At 54.0% G+C, this 15,818-nt stretch overlaps 3 protein-coding genes across 3 annotated transcripts; 1 reads left to right on the top strand and 2 right to left on the bottom strand.

Moving 5' to 3' along the window:
- Nucleotides 1–118: 118 nt before the first annotated feature.
- On the bottom strand, nucleotides 119–2,844 carry EV422DRAFT_163824 (uncharacterized protein). Its single transcript, XM_053065022.1, has one exon. The coding sequence runs from the start codon at nucleotides 2,765–2,767 to the stop codon at nucleotides 488–490; it is 2,280 nt and encodes a 759-aa protein (XP_052923708.1). The 5' UTR covers nucleotides 2,768–2,844; the 3' UTR covers nucleotides 119–487.
- A 1,135-nt stretch (nucleotides 2,845–3,979) lies between these two features.
- On the bottom strand, nucleotides 3,980–6,538 carry EV422DRAFT_164018 (BRO1-like domain-containing protein). The gene is made up of 8 exons (XM_053065024.1): nucleotides 5,619–6,538; nucleotides 5,504–5,558; nucleotides 5,399–5,447; nucleotides 5,207–5,337; nucleotides 4,981–5,140; nucleotides 4,788–4,903; nucleotides 4,537–4,728; nucleotides 3,980–4,470 (listed from the first exon to the last, which is right to left on the bottom strand). Exons 1-8 carry the CDS (start codon nucleotides 6,323–6,325, stop codon nucleotides 4,135–4,137), a joined length of 1,746 nt encoding a protein of 581 aa, XP_052923707.1. The 5' UTR covers nucleotides 6,326–6,538; the 3' UTR covers nucleotides 3,980–4,134.
- A 165-nt stretch (nucleotides 6,539–6,703) lies between these two features.
- On the top strand, nucleotides 6,704–13,804 carry EV422DRAFT_536733 (uncharacterized protein). Its single transcript, XM_053070858.1, has 5 exons — nucleotides 6,704–7,126; nucleotides 7,190–9,811; nucleotides 9,869–10,033; nucleotides 10,093–11,671; nucleotides 11,740–13,804. The coding sequence occupies exons 1-5, from the start codon at nucleotides 6,845–6,847 to the stop codon at nucleotides 13,680–13,682; spliced, it is 6,591 nt and encodes a 2,196-aa protein (XP_052923706.1). The 5' UTR covers nucleotides 6,704–6,844; the 3' UTR covers nucleotides 13,683–13,804.
- The last annotated feature ends 2,014 nt before the right edge of the window (nucleotides 13,805–15,818 follow it).

Genomic DNA, 15,818 nt, shown 5'->3' with positions numbered 1-15,818 from the left:
TGTCGATCAACATCAAACGCTGTTTCACCGAAATTTCGCGCGTTTCACATCCTTACCTAAGCCAGATCTCCGCTCCGCGGAAGTTTCCTGTTCCCTTCAGAGTCCACACAACCTTTGCGCATTGCCCCTTTAGTGGTGCCTCTCCGGTGTCGTCGTTAGGACCCTGGTGTACACTCGTGAGGGTGAAGCGCAAAAATTTATGATGATTATTATACGAGAGATATAAGATATTAGATCATGGCATATTGGGGGTTTGAGGATAACGATAATTATGACTGATTGAGGATAAGGATATGGGATATGGAGTATACATAATACAGAGGATCCATTAGTACTCACGGGACAATCCTCAACCGGGGCCTTTCCGAGTTCTTTCGAAAGAAGCGACTCGATCAGTGACGAAATCCTTTGCTACTTCGTCGTTCTCCAGCTTGAATCCTCCCAGGTCACCCCTGGGGTCATGCGCTGCAAACAGGAGAGAAGAGACTTAGTCGGGGTATGCTAGACATTTATACATTCTCTGTGTCTCATTCGTACCTTTCCTACGACGGTCGGACTCACGACCGTGCCCGCTGTACCGGGGGAAAGGCTCTGCCGCAGTAGCTGGGCCGTGTCCATCCTCATAAGCATGATACTCGTAGGGATCTTGGAGGTCGGCATAGGCTGCTTCGATCGGGTGAGGGTGTTGGATTGGATGGTGCGGCATCGGAAAGCTGGTTGAAGGTTTGCGCCGGATAGAATGTTGTGGTGGCACTGCGCTTTGCTCTGCATGAGCCGGCTGCAAATCGAAGCTGACGTTGCCCACTGGATCACGTCTAGAAATGCCACGACCTGGTTGCGCTGGCTGTTGCGATTTGGTCCCGCCTTTAGCATAGCCGTCATCCGTTTCATCGCCCATTCGAAATGCCACAGAAACGCCTGCAGCGGCAGCAGCCGCAGCCGCAGACGCGATTCGCTCGTAGTTGGAAGTATCGCCGCGGTCACGAACACCTTCTACGCGGGCTCGTATCTGTGCCTTGTGGTAGCTTGTGCTCGGACCGGCCAGCCCAGCAACTCCTTCATCAGGGTGACCTGCATGTGCTCCACTCGCTTCGCCTGATCCCGAGGCACTGCTTTGCGACATCCGACGCTGCTCTTCCACCCACTCCGTAATGCGTCCGGCGGGCGGCGGAGACCGGTGCGCATCTGCTCGTCCTTTTCCTTTATCCTTGGACTTGGAGGTGGACTCCGCATCCCGAGCCTGATTTTTTTCTCCTTTCTTTCTTCTCGATGCATCTTTCGGTCCACGCGCATCCGGGTCGTCATCCTTGCTCAGCCGACCTGCTGTGTACGAAGCATCCCGCGGGACAAAATACGAGTCCTTCCTGACTTTCTCAGCTTGCCTTTCCTCTTCCTCCACCATCTGGCGGAAATGCTTCTCGAAGGCGCGCTGTTCAGCTCGTCTACGATCGGCCTCCTGCTCGCGCTGCTCCCGTCGGGATTTTTCCCTCTGGTACATTTGCTCACGCAACTTGTCGGTGCCTCGCGCCAACCGCTCCTCGTCGAGCTTTCTCTTCTCCTCCCTCTCAACCCGCTCCAACGCATCCGTCAGCCGATTCCGAGCATCCTCCAGCTTCGCCTTGGTCCAGTGTCCTACATTGTCCTCTACACCCCCAATGCGAAGATTGTAGCTTTCGAGAATGGTCGTAAGAGCTTCCCTCATATCATTCGCCTTCTGCGTTCGCAGCGCATCTTGAGAAAGCATCAAGGCTCGAATTTGGGTGTAAATGTCGTCCATGCGCGTAGGGAGATCTGCATCAGGAGTGGCGATCGGCAACATCTCGGTCATGTCTCTCTCCGGCGATTGAATGACATCGTAGTCCTCCAGCTTCAGTTCCGCGAGCAATTGTCGGGAGATATGCTCGTCTTCACTGGCATGCTCTACCACTGACCTTTGAGAAGGCGCAAGCGATGCTTGTGAAGGACCCAACGATGCGGGTTTCGGTACCTGCAGAGTTGCTTCGAAGTGCACATTCTCGCTTACGGCAGGCGCTTGCCTTGTTTGCACTGGCGGCTGTGGAAGGGGCCCATGGCCGCGCATCGGCGGCTCCGCAAGCCGAGATGCAGAACTGAAGATCCGACCACCCGGTGGGCCGTCGTACGCCGTCGCATAGCTCGACTTGCGCGACGTGGGATCCAGGTTCGGACTAGTTCCCGAGCCGTCCTTCTTCCGCCCCACAAATCGCAGAAGCTGACGTATCCTATCCGCGCCTACAGCGGCCGCGGAGAACGATCGCGCCGGACCGGCGGGTTTCTTCCCTTTAGCATCCGATGCGGGATTGGGGCGGCTGCCGGACGGGTGGGCTGGCTTTCGCTTTATGGGTGAAACACTGGATTTGTCTCGTTGCACTGCGTTCAATGGATGATAAGGCGCATTGCTGATGGGCACATTTCGCAATGTCTCGCGGGCCTCCTCGTCCCTCTTTGCCTTTGCCTCGGCGTTCTGAATCGCTTGATGTTGGAGTTCTTCTTCTAGTCTGCTCAGACGAAGGTCGCTGTCGGCCTTATCGATCAAGAGCTTCGTCACGCGCTCTCGTTCCGCGTCAAGGAGGTTTTTCCATGCATCTTCGCCACCGCGTGTGTCGATGCCGGCCATGAGCACTTCGGGCTGCTCGATTTCGGGGAATGTCACCTTTTCGATGTCTTTTCGTTGCATCTGGCCCGTGGGAGAAATGCCGGACGATGCTAAAGCGCTACGGAGCTGAGAAAGGCGGCCGGTGCTGGACATCTCGACGACGTCAGGGTTGTATGGCGGTACCGCATGGCCTGTGAAACGGACTGTTCAGCCGGGATTCCGGTGTTGAGAAGCACCATGCGCCAGTGATGCACTTACCTGGTTTGGGACTCTTTGAACTCTCAATGGGCACGGCCAAAGAGGAATGCAGGGGCTTTAGAGCATCCTCGAACGCAAGCTGCAGGAGTAGCGGATCTCTTGAAGCACCGACTGGAGGATCCGCGATATGTTTGGCAGGGACATCTCCGCTGTCAGCAGGACCGTCGCCACCATCTTCCCCGGGAGCAGGCGTTTTGGGAAGCCGCAAGCAGCGGACAAGCAGGCGACACGACTCCTCCCGAGTCTTCAAGCCTTTCCCGACGCAGTCCTCAAGTCGAAGTCGCCATTCCCTGTATCGCCCCATAGAATTCAACAGCTTCTCCACAATCTGCCGCGTCTGCGCCTCCCCTTTTCCCCCAGATGTAGACTGCAGAACCCTGCTGAGATGCTCCAGCCGATTCAAGAGCCCTTCTTTATCCTTCTGCACAGCCTTCAGCGCATCTTCGACCATGCGAAGCTGTTCATGGCGAGCCTGGATGGCGGAGTGCACATCGATGCCCACGGAAGTGGATGTCGCGCTGGCCTCATCTGCGCGTTCCAGCTTTTCGATCTCATTGATGTGGTCGTCGCATACGTTTCGGAGAGCGTCGATTTTGCGGAGGAGGATGTCGCGTTCGCGGCGGGCGGATTCGAGATGGGCGAGGGGGTTGCGGGCTTGGAGGTAGCCGGAGGTGTTGATTTGCAGGACTGTTTCGATGTCCTCCTATGAAGTTGCACATGAGTATGACGTTGAGGAGTTGGTTCCCTTGTGCGTTGTTGCACGAACCTCTGAGTAGGCGGCTATGTCGGCAACACCAGCATCCCACTTCCTTTTCAAATCAGCAAGCTGCGCGGTCATTTCCATTACACCGGAATTGTACTTTGTTGCGGCTGCTCGTACGTTGACGACATGCGGAGATGCAGTCGATGCCGGCTGATTGTTCAGAATCTCGAACGACTACGATGTAAGGGTTAGTGAGCCATGCGTGTCTGAGGCGCCAGAATTACCGCAAAGCTTCTTCTCACCTCTTTGATGTTGTCTCCAGCTATGCGAACAAGACTGTCAAGACATTCCATCATTTCCGCGCTCGTGAATGCATCTTCCTCGTTTGTTGTTGTGCGAATCTCCTCAACTAAGATCATAGCGCGGTTCTGAAGACCTTGCGTTGTCATCGGCTCCGCACCCGTCGGCGATGCTGATTTTGCCTCCTCGCCAGGTGAGAGTGGTTGTGGGACTGAAAGACCCAGTGATGCCAGTTTGCTGTTGGGGCGTGTGAGATCCATCATGGCGGGTGGTGCCAAATGCTGGGATGCACATACCAATCGATATCGACAACGCAGCTCAGCAACTCCGACCGCCCAGACTCGATCTTCTGCTTGCAGTCCGCCAAGATGGCTTTGATGCCAGTATGGTTGGTAGGCGACATGATGGCATGGAACAAGTCCGGGAAGTTTCGTGGATCCGCGATCGATTCTTCCAGTGGTGTCGGGTTCACCAACGAATCTTGAGGTCGCTTCAGCGGTGGCAGCAGCCGATGATCGAAAGTGGGGTGGTGATGCCGCTCAAAGTTGGCATGGACGAGGAATGAGTGGGCGGTGCCTATGATTTTTGCATGGCCCTGTCAGGAGAGACGGTCAAGACCAAGGCCCCACTATGTCGGCAAAGCTCTTTGAGGGTACCAAACCTGGATCAACTCATGCAAAGCTCCCCCAACGTCCTTGCTATGCTTGGCAGCCTGCTCAATCAACTCCTTTGCAATCGAGACGCGGGTAATCCTTTCGCCGACGGCGGCTTCAGCAGCGGACTCTGGCGCTGTGTGCATATGGGCGATGGCGGAAAACATCTGCGTCTTTGATTTGATGTGCTGGGCCCATGTCTGTTTGGAGTAATGAGCCGCAAGTCGTGAACCAAGTGTCAATCATAGCAGCTACGTACCTCCGGGAATCGCATTTTGTAGTTCCCGGTAGACAGCCTCGCCGCACGAGATGCCACTTCATAGTAGTCTGCTGTTTGTGCCGCGATCTTGGCAGTTACACCTGAACTCGCCTTAGCTGCCAAATTTGGATGTTTTCTGTCCATCAATCTGACTGACAGAACAAGTTTACGAAATACCTTCATCCTTACTTACTGTCGGTTGCCTTCTCATAGAAGCACTCCATAGCCTGAGCCAGCATCAATTCCGCGGCTGCTGTAAGGGTGACTTCGCTTAGGTCACTCTGCTTGTCCAATTTTGGTTTGAAACGGGCACATAGGCGATCTCGGATGTGGAACAAGACACCGGCCCCTTTCTAGTTGATGGATATTGAGATCAGCGCCAATGTGAAGGATGGACAGTGCAGATCTACTGCACGCACTTGGAAGTGTTTGGCAGCTTTCCGCTTCCCATCTGGCGTCCATAAGCTTTGTGAGAGAGCCAGAGACGTATAGACAGCGGCGATGTTGAAAAGGACCGAGGCCTTCTCGAATTGTATGCAATTGGTGATCACTGCAATCCGTCTGTCAGTGGAAGTTCCCATTCAGCACTTCAACGATAGAGTTCTACTGACCTCTTCGTCCGGGGAAGAACGCCTCATACCAGTTGAAGTTCATGCGGATCTAGTAACATAAGTCAGGGCGCCAGTCGCCCGCAGATTAAGCAGTTTCGTACACACCTCATCCGTTTCAAATGGAAATTTGGGTTCTAGATACAGAAGTTGCGCATAGTAACTGAGCACATTAGTTGGATACTGGTCTACCATAATATAATAGGACTGACAATGCACTTACTGGGATAGTCGCTCAATACCGGCTTCAGATCGCTCAGGTGCGCCGGCATGAATTCGTAGTTCATTCAGCAAGTACCACTGGGAATCCGTCGGAAGCAGTAATCCCGTCGCCTGAAGCAGCTGAACTCTTATCCGTTCCTCCGCTTTTTCTAACTCAGTTCGGTCGATTCCCGAGTCGGAATCTGAGCTACCATTCGCAAGAGCATTCTCCATGTCTGCCAGCATCGCGGACGGTTGCGCCGTAGGGTCTGTATGCAGCTCCGCAACTTCCGTCACACTGCTAGAGCTACGATAGCTCCCGTACCCCCCATCAGCCTCCGATGCGTTGTCCCCGTCTTTTTCTGATACCCCATGTGGCTGCATATTCCGCACAGCCATGAGCATTGATGGAAGCAAAGCCCGCTTGAAGTCGAGAAACCTCATCGAGGATGGCTTCAGTCCCCCAATGGAGCCGCCTGGGACAGGTGACTTATTCTTTGCCTTCAACAATGACATGAAGCTCCCTCCAGAGGGAGATTCACCCGCATTGGCGGAGAGCAAGCGATCATTACGCTTGATAGGGATCGCAAGGAAGGTCGACACCTCGCCATTGAAGGAGATCTCTGGCCCATTTTGGAAAGGTATGCGATCTGAGAAAGGTGCTTCGAAGAATCTTGAGAATGAGGGATGGTTCACCCCCTCAATAACGGTCGAATCACTGCTTAACATGGCGACGCAGCTTCCTCAAAGTCTTTGCCGTCACGAATGATGGACAGAAAACGGACACCCCAAAATCGTTTCCGAGGAGACATGGTCCAATTTCATGCCGAGCTGTGCGTCATCTCATCGAGGCATTCCCTCATACTAATGTGGGCCCAGACGGGCCAACGCCATATGAGCCTGGAGTGCCAAACGGAGCAACGGGCAATTGGCAATGATTTGGATGGTAGCTGCGTGTGCAAAGCGGAGTTCGCAGGCGACCATTTTGACAGCCGCAGCGCCACAAGCGACGCCACTTGTGCGCCTCTGCCGTGCTTACGTTATCAAGCAAGACCTGGGGAGTTTCGGGAGTTCAACAGCTGCGGGTTTCCAGGCATTCACTCCCAACTTCAACATTGTGATTCCCATAATTTCAGTTTCAGGCGCCTACGAGGTTGAGCGTCAAGCCACTCACGCTGCTTCAAGTCGCTTCCTTTGATTCATGGCACGCCGATTTTGAGCGGGTCCGGGACAGGCGCTAGAAAAGTGATGCCACAATGCGCTTGCTTACGAACGGCCGGCCGCGTGAGAGTCAGCCTTTGGGTTCTCAACAGTCTATTCGCAAGCAATCACTCGTCGTATCAAGCGAAAGAGCTCTCCTCCTTGGGAACGCGAACCTTCCGTACTTCATCAACCTCCAAAGCGCGAGGCGACGGCCGCTGGGGACTCTCCCCTCTGTCCCGTCCAATTGAACCTCGCAAGTCATATTCACTCAAGGAGGAGCTGCACCGGCAAAAAGCGTTTCTGAGCGGAAATTTGGATTCCCTGAAAGTAAGAATGCATCCCCCTATCTTCGAACGTTTCCCGGTTGAGTAATGACTTTCACAAAAATAGGAACAACAAGTCGTCGCGCCATCAAGGACAGCTGTAGAATATGTACAGGAATGGGATGACAGTGCTTCAGCGCCGAAAGATAACTCTGTATCTGATGCTTCAGTGCCGACAGATGGCTCTGCTCAGGATGCACCAGCGCTGGAAGAATCCTCAACTTATAAAGCCTCGGTGCCGACAGATGACTCGGCTCAGCGTGCGGCAGCGCCGGAAGACTTGCCTACCCCCGATGATTCAGTGCCGACAGATAACTCGGCTCAGGATGCAACGGAGCCGGGAGATTCATCTGCCCATGATGCTTCAGTGTTAACAGATGACTCTGCTCGGGATGCATCAGCGCCGGAAGAGTCCTCTGCTCACGATACTTCTGGGCCGACGGATAGCTCTATTCAGGGTGCATCCGCGCTGACAGAATCCATCGCTTATGATGATTCAGTGCCGAAAAATACTCCTAACAGCGAAGATCTCTACTCGAAAGCAATCCGGGGCATTCCTACCGTATCTCCGGATCCAGACATCGCTAGCACCTCGGATTCAGGGGGCATCCCCGTGCAATCACACGAGATGCTCGCGGCGGATGGTGGTCCGACCGCGCAGGAGGAACGAGCGGATATGGATGTGACCGAGACGAAAACTGTGGCCAGCTCGGCCGTCCAGGCAGCAATCGACGACATGTTTTCAGGAACAATGCGAGGGGGCAAAGAACGGTTCTCCAACAGCTTCGACTCGGGCAATGCAGAAAGCCGAGCAATGCCCTGGAATCCGCTGCAATCCGAGCTGGTAATAGAGCGGAAAGGGCATGTGCCGGACGCAAAAGTTCCGCAGAAGCTTCCGGATGCGTCTATAGACGATGAATACCTAGATCCACTGAACAAGCTCCTCGCTGCCGCGTTGGAGGACGAGAGGGAGCTCCTGGAGATGCAGTCAAGAGAGGCTGCATCAGATGCGTCGTTGCCGGAATCCACCCTGCGGGAAAACACTGAAACTGCACATGCGCAGCATATGACGGAAAGCGAAGATGTGATGGACCCGACCGAGATTTTTGCCGAGACGATCGACACGACCGCGAAAGAGAACCCGCCCTTTGATGACGACGATTTGGAAGAACGGGACCTCCATATTGATGCGAGGAGAAGAGAATACGATGAAGATTCGGCACATCTCTCATCGAATAGCGTTGACGAATACCAAGGCAACGAGTCGGAGCTTCACAGGGAACGGGAATCACGCGACAGGCCTGAAGATTGGGACGAGGTTCCTCAGGAGTATCGTGGATCTGGGAGGGGTGATACTGATGCTGCTTCAGAGCACTACAGTCGCGAGGGCTATGGCGACCTCCAGCATATAGGAGATCGCAGCTACGACATCTACGAAGCAGCCGTAAACCCTACCGAGAGGCCAATCACAAGTGGCCGGTCCGTTCGTGGACGTCGCAGTAGGGGGAGCACAATCGATGATGGGCTAGCCCGTAACATCCTGGACTGGCGACATGAAATCACTGAAGAATTACAAAGCATCAAACAATCGCTTCGAATATTGGAAAATATGCCCCTTCCACAACCATCAGACGACCCGCAGTCTCGAGAGATTTCCGCGCAAGAGTCGATCGAATTCCAAACGTCCGTGTTGGAAGCGCTACAAACGATTCAACGTAAAGTTGACGCCTTGGAAGAGAAACAAATTGTCGACGCCAAAAAGGAAAAGGTATCAGACTCGCAAGTGGGCGATGAGAGCGCCCACGCAAGTGCCGAGCAATCAGTGATTATAGGCGGCGTTCATCAGGAAAGGCAGGTAACGACTCCTCAGGACGCCTCTTCCACAACGGGAGGCACCTCGTTGGCACAAAGGGCGAGGAATCGACTATCGCACTCGACAAGTCGTGTAGGCCTGTGGCTTGTTGACCTCGTCAGATCGGGAGGGAAAGCCACCTGGAGGGCAATGTATACGTTTGCGGACTTCGCGGGCGAGTCATTAACTTGGCTGCTTTTCCATCTGCGCTTGGGATTCACTCGGTTGCTAAGAGCTACGGCTGACGTTATCGCGCCTGCTCCTCAAAAACCCGAGCCGACGTCCACAGGTGCCGAAGTCGAAGCTCCCAAGACTGCGACGAAGCCGCGACGGAAGGAGAAGGAATTTAACACAGATCAACCACGACGGAAGGAGAAGGATTCCAACACAGATCTCGTGTTTGATGGCGCTTTGCCATCTCGATCCATTCTGGTCCCAGCGATCGTTGAAGCATTGGAAAGAACGGGTTTGATCCCAGGTCCCGCTCCCACTCGCGAAAAGTATTCACGCAAGGAAATAGAAGCAGCTGCCGACAACGTCCGGCACGTGGTCTCTGCACTTGATCGCATGGTGCCTGATATCGTCCGCGCGCTTTCAGAAGCAGGCATACGGCCGTACACCACCGAACCTTATCACATTTATGTGATGGATGATCCCGCCGTTGCGGATAAGTTCTTGCAAACGGTTATGGGGGCCGCCAAAAATCGCAGAAAGGAAAGCCTTCTTCGGGTAATCGGCGTGGATACGGAGACAGCCGCGCGACGCGGGGAGGGCATGAAAGGGCCACCCAGCCTGGTTCAGATTGCATTTGCGGATACGCTAGTCGGAATATTTCAGGTATGCGCAGATATCGACAGGCAGGGGAATTCCCAGTAGCTGACTCTCCAGTTCCAGGTACATCGCATGTGTGATCGGAGGGGCCAGGATCCGAATGGGAAACGGCTGGATCCTACACGCTTTCCGAACCTCCTTCGCTCTCTGTTGCAGTCCGGTCATATCATGAAAACTGGCGTCGGAGTCGTCAATGACCTCCTGAATCTGAAAGCGCATTATGGTTTGGTAAGTAGCAGCAATCGCCGGCGATGATTCACGTTGAGTTCTAATGCCTGTGTCAATAGAGAGTTGGCGGAATGTACATTGACACACACCTTCTGGCGGAGAGCATGGATCTTCCCGCCAGGAGTCTGCAAGCGCTCACCGCCCTCTTTTGCAACGAGGATCTGGATAAGACCAGGCGCTCAGGATCTTCAATAAGATGGGACTTGGGGCCGGCCGAGATGGGCTGGAGCTCGGTTCTCTATGCTGCAAACGATGCTCGGGCCAGCCTTATGGTGCTCAAGAATATGATTCGCCGACCGCATGCCCAGTCTGAGGGCGCACAGCGATTGAGGGAGACCCTCAAAGTCGCCCGAGACGACGACAGGCAAATGTCTTCGTCTTCGAAGGCGGACAAAGCAAAGGAATTGATCACGGACCCCGGACACGACTGGCATACGGTGTACCACTCCTATGCCAAAAATGGGCTGTTTTCCGGAGGTCGTTCAGAGTCCTGGCCTGAGGCGCAAAAATGGTTGGAGCGGAATGTCCGTGACTGGCGGGATCTCACGGTCGAGCAGAGGGAAGATTGTGCAAGGTCTTGCCTGGAGTTTTGGAAGCTCAGCAATCATATTGAAAGCGTTGGCAGAGGAAGATGGCGCGCGACTCCCATCAAAAAGGAGATTCAACCGCAATCACCAAGCCCATCGACGTCTAGCAGTACCTCGAGAAAAACTGGCCCAGAGCCAACGGTATCGCCGACAAAAAGCACGAAGGCGCTTGGAAGTCTTCAACAGAAGCCGGAGACCTCAGCGAAGTCGCCTGCGATTTCCAATCAACCGCCGGCAACAAAATCGCCTGGGACGTTTTACGAAAAGCCGGAGAGCTCAGCGAAGTCGGCTGAGAGGTTTTACGAAATGCTCAAGGTAGGGAAGTCGCCGGACGAATCCCCCCAAAAGCCGGAGAGTTCAGCAAAGTCACCGCCGATTCAAGCAATCAGTTACCAGCAATCGGAGGCTTTACCTGGAACGCCGCCGTCTGAACCAATCGGGTCCCCATCTACAACGTCCGAGATTTCCGAAAACTCCTCACCGGTTGAATCAGATGTAATCGAAAAGCCGGTAACTGATGCGGCATGCGGGGACTCTGTGCCATCTGAACCTGTTTCCACTTCTGACAAGAAGAACGATACGAACGAGTTCCCAGTAAAGGAGAATGTAGACGATTATCTCAAAACCCTGGGGGTCCTCACTAAGAAAGAAAGAAAGGCATTTCGAATGGCGTGGGAGGCGAAGGAAAAAGAAGTGGCAATTGCCAAAGGGAAGGCAATTGATGAAGCCAACGGAAATTCTGCTCCACCTGATTCTCTTCCCACTTCTGGGGAGAAGAAAGAACCGAACGAGTCCCCAGTAGCCGAGAGTGTAGACGAATATCTCAAAACCTTGGGGGCACTCTCTAAGAAACAAAGAAAGGCAGCTAAATTGGCGTGGGAGGCGGAAAGAAGCGCAGCAAATGCGAAGGCGGTTGCAGAAAGGAAGACCGAAATGAAGGCGGAGTCGGAAGCGAAAGCGATAAAGTTGAAGGCCACGGAAGCGAAAGCGGCGTTGCGAGCGAAGGCGAAGGAGGCGACCAAGTCTGCTACAGCCAACAACGCCCCTAAAGGTAAGAGAGTCTCCTCATTTCCGTTGTCAAAATCGACGCATCGTCTTACAGATCGGATTTGGCTGCAGGCTCTTCTCAAATTGGGGACAGCAATCCGGAGTCACAACACAAGAAAGTCGATATAGGAGCTCTGCATTTCAAATCGAAAGTTGTAAAGGTGCCAGCTGCGACAAAGGAACTGCTGGAGGAACTTTCTCATGATGCGGTCCTAAAGAGCTATGCTTCCATTGCGCAATTTGGAAAATCACGGAGGGCCTTGCGGTCGATCATCCAAAATTCCTTCATGGCCTTACGTAACGTGGATAAACAGCTGGCAGCCACATTGGCATCCCTGACCATGACCAAGCTGGAGGATTACGGCTATCTCCGCCGCGTGAACGATCACGAGTCGAAGTTGTTCTTTCTGACATTGCCCGATTCGGCGCTTCCCAGGCATCTGCTTGACGTCAGCGAAGCGAAACTATCGAAGATCATCGAGATGATACGTGTCGACGGTCCGTTAGACCGAACGAAGTGGGAGCAACACGTGAGGTCACGACTCGCCGCCAATCTCGGCGAATTTGCCAAGCCCGACAGATCGCTTTTAATCGCTGTTATATTGAGCCACGCCATCCGGTCCGGGTATATGAGATTCGACCCAGCGCACGTCACTTTGTCTTTCCCGCCCCAACCAATTGAGTCAGGAGCTTTGTTGGAGTCCACCATTGTCACTGCTCAAGATGTATCTCGGGGAGAAAACGGAAGCGGAAAAACGACGGATGCAGGTAACAGCATTGCTGACCGGGAAACGGACGCTGTCCCGGAGGAAACGACCGCTTCAACATCTGCTGAGAATGCAACGAAAGGTACAGCCCGCGAACGCAGACGCGCTATGAGTCGCGAACGCAGACGCGCTAAAAAGGAGACAGGGGTGGTTGCGGACCCAGCTGGGGAGGGAATTGGGAGCGCAGATGAAGCCGGGGCCTCTGTCACCCAAAGCGAAGACCAAATCAACAATGGAATAACTCCAAAACCCCTCCCTGATGATAATAATCAGGTGCCTTGGTGGGAAACGCTGCGCTACGAAAAAACCTCTTCCAGCGGAGGCAACAACTCAGCGAAACAATTAGAGGCCGTAGGCGGGGATCACTCAAAGGCCGATGCTGAAGAGTGGATAACAGGAGGCCCGCACATCAGCGAAACAGCGCTAAAGAGCTCGGATGATGGGCTTGCCGCTGTCTTTGATACGGCATTAGCGGCCTCGAGCGCACACCTCTTGTCCACGAAGGAGATTTCAGTTGCGTCCTTGGAAGGTACCGAGGCAAGCACGGGAACTTCTGATATGTCGTCGGAATCCTCGGCCAGCTCGCGAACCAGCTTGTCCACCGAGGAGACTGCAGTCGCGTCCTCGGAAGTTACCGAGACGAGCACGGGAACTTCTGATATGTCGTCGGAATCCTCGGCCAGCTCGCGGACCAGCATGGGCACAGAGGATCAGCAGCAGGAGGAGATCATGCAAACGGCCGGATCAGAAAGTGCTTCGGACAAGACCGATGATGCTACCGAAGTGTCCACGGGCGGGAACAGTCTGGTTTCAGATGGAGCTCCGACGCTGCAAGATGCGGCTGACCCCGAGGTAGCATCCGATTCCGAAGTGACGCCGAATGTCGATGGGTCAGAGGGAAGAATCTCTGCAGCAAATGTGGAGGCCCAAATTCCATTGGACGTAGCCGACGCCACCAGCAAGGCTACTGAGCGCGAAACGCAAGCAGAGCCACCGTCTGTCTCAACGGAGACGCGTGAAACGGTTTCGATTGCAGGCGACAAGGAAGATGATAGGCTTACAACGAACACCACAGTCGTGGTATCAGAAGTGGCAAGTTCCGACACCGTAGCAAAAGCCCTTGAGACGGAAAAGGAGGAAAAGAGTGCACCTTCGCCTGCGAAAAGCGGGAGCTACAAAGGCCTGAACAAGCAGGACCGTCTTAAAAACAAGCTTCGAAACTTGCTGAAATTTTCTTCGAAGAAGTGAAGATCGGCTTTGTAAATAGTTTATCGCTTTATAGACATTCGATCGGACGGTCTGCACACGCAAGCTTTCTAACTGCAGAGAGGAAAAAGGGTTCGGCACTATAAAAGGAAGCTGTGGCTGAAACAGGTTGTTTTACAACACTCCCTCTCAGACTGCAGATCGAATTCAATTGCCGTCGCAGTCGCAGTCGCCGTCGCCATTGCTCCGCATTCTGATCTCATGAACGTTCCGCTCTCAACTTCCGTGATCGCTTGAGTCCAGCGAGGAATAGTCGCCGGACTCGCGGTTCGCTCTTCAAGTCACCTTCAAGTCACGATCGCTCGAGTCCAGCGACGAATAGTCGCCGGGCTCGCGAGTCGTTCTCTCGACTTCCCAATCGCTTGAGGTGTAGCCTGGATCTGGGCACTCGCAGTACGCTATCAACTTCCTCCATCGCCTCGCCGTCGTAGTCGTGGATGCCTCGGTAAAAACGCTAGGGGCAGTCTCGCGGTACGCTCTCTCGCCTTCCCAATCGCTTCGCTGTCATAGTCACTCTGCCGCCGAACACGTACATAGCAATAGCAATAGGTCTATGATACAGAAATCGAACAGCTTCTTTGAATGTTGAATGTTGGCAGGTTTCCCTTGCGTACCCGAGCGTTTCTTATATATGGAATCGCAGCACATATAGTTCCTTTCCCTTTCCTAGCCCAGCCCATCTGGCCAGACCATCCGCCCTTCAAAATGTACCCAATATCCGGCTATCACGGCAATCACCTCGAGGCAATTCCACATCCCATCCTTTACACGCGTGTAAAAAACGTGGGGATCCTCACTCCCAATTACATGTACCAACCTTCCTTCCCAACCCCCTTTCTTGGCACTCTACTCCTTCAGCCCCCTTCCCTCCCAACGCAATTATTGTGAGCAGTAAGCATCCCCTCTTCAGCTTCAACCACCACCAGGTAACAACCGCAATTCCTCACCGTTCTCAGCTTCATTACCACAGCACTAACACAGCCATCACGGCAATCACCTGCATACACCTCATCTTTAGCAGGCACGCGGCACGCAAAAGGCATAGCACAGCCAACATGTCATCACACCAGGCGCTCCAGGGGCACTCGTGGTGTGGCATCTTTACTGGAGCAACCACACCACGGCGGAAGAGGAGGAAGGTTGCTCCGGTTACCCCGCGGTTGCCCATACGTCTGCCAACTGTGCAGACACCTTTGCAAACCCAACGATTCGAGTTCCCACCGTCTGTCCAACGCCACTTGCCCCAAGCAATTGCAGACATGGTTGGCGAGAGTTCCGGCGATGAAGACGGGCAGCAGCAGCAGCAGCAGCAGCAACAGCAGCGAGGGCTCTCACCCGCGGACAGGGGTCTGCAGCGTCCGTTGAACCTCCCCGCTCCCATCCCTTTCCGTTTTCCCAGCACACCGGGTGGATCCCTGGTGCTTGAACCCCCGCCTCCACCACCAGTTCAGCGACCCCGCCCGCAGACGCATGCCAGCACGAAGGTTTCGCTTCACCGAATCATCCATAATCAAGCTCAAAGGGAGCAAAGGGAGCGCCTGACGGCATTCATCGGCAATGTTCACATCCTTGCGCGCCACACCAGCTTTTTTCTCAAGTACTACCTTGGTGAGTTTTTGAGGTACACTGCGCTGTATCTTTCCCATGAAACAACGCCCTGACTTACTGCGTCTGCCCACCACAGCTGATCATCCTCTACACGATTTCCCGGACATCACCGACAAGCACATCAGTGTGGTGTTTGAGCTGCTCAACAATCCAGGCTACAATGGCAATCCGGTCATCGCGCAAGAGTTGCGTCCATGGGTTCAAGACTACTGTGATGTTCACGGATTCGCCCCCATCCGCATGCGGAATTGCCAACAGACCGCAGCGTACACGGCTACCAGCATCTTCACAAACCTCAAAGTCAATGTACAAGAGCATTTCATGCAAATGTTTCTGCGCTACATCAATGGGAGGCTTGGTTTAAAGCAAGTCGAACGGCATCTCCGGAGAGCGCAGCGGCGACACTATTATCGTCGTGTCCGTCAATTTACAAAGTACGCGACGTTTGAAGAGTACCCAACTGAAGAGGAGCTTGAGCGCCTCACACGACTTGAGCGGACCGTCCTGGAC

The sequence above is a fragment of the Fimicolochytrium jonesii genome (assembly GCF_025526975.1).
Source record: "Fimicolochytrium jonesii strain JEL569 chromosome Unknown EV422scaffold_20, whole genome shotgun sequence".
NCBI classification, from domain to species: Eukaryota; Fungi; Chytridiomycota; class Chytridiomycetes; order Spizellomycetales; family Powellomycetaceae; genus Fimicolochytrium; species Fimicolochytrium jonesii.
This window is presented reverse-complemented; position numbering and strand designations above follow the sequence as displayed.

Coding starts and splice junctions, on each gene's coding strand:
- EV422DRAFT_163824 (XM_053065022.1), bottom strand. CDS start 2,767: ATGTCCAGCACCGGCCGCCTTTCTCAGCTCCGTAGCGCTTTAGCATCG.
- EV422DRAFT_164018 (XM_053065024.1), bottom strand. CDS start 6,325: ATGTTAAGCAGTGATTCGACCGTTATTGAGGGGGTGAACCATCCCTCA. Junction 5,338..5,398: donor GTTCTTCCCCGGACGAAGAG/GTCAGTAGAACT, acceptor GACGGATTGCAG/TGATCACCAATTGCATACAA. Junction 4,904..4,980: donor CTATGAGAAGGCAACCGACA/GTAAGTAAGGAT, acceptor CAAATTTGGCAG/CTAAGGCGAGTTCAGGTGTA.
- EV422DRAFT_536733 (XM_053070858.1), top strand. CDS start 6,845: ATGCCACAATGCGCTTGCTTACGAACGGCCGGCCGCGTGAGAGTCAGC. Junction 7,127..7,189: donor GAAATTTGGATTCCCTGAAA/GTAAGAATGCAT, acceptor TCACAAAAATAG/GAACAACAAGTCGTCGCGCC. Junction 11,672..11,739: donor AGCCAACAACGCCCCTAAAG/GTAAGAGAGTCT, acceptor ATTTGGCTGCAG/GCTCTTCTCAAATTGGGGAC.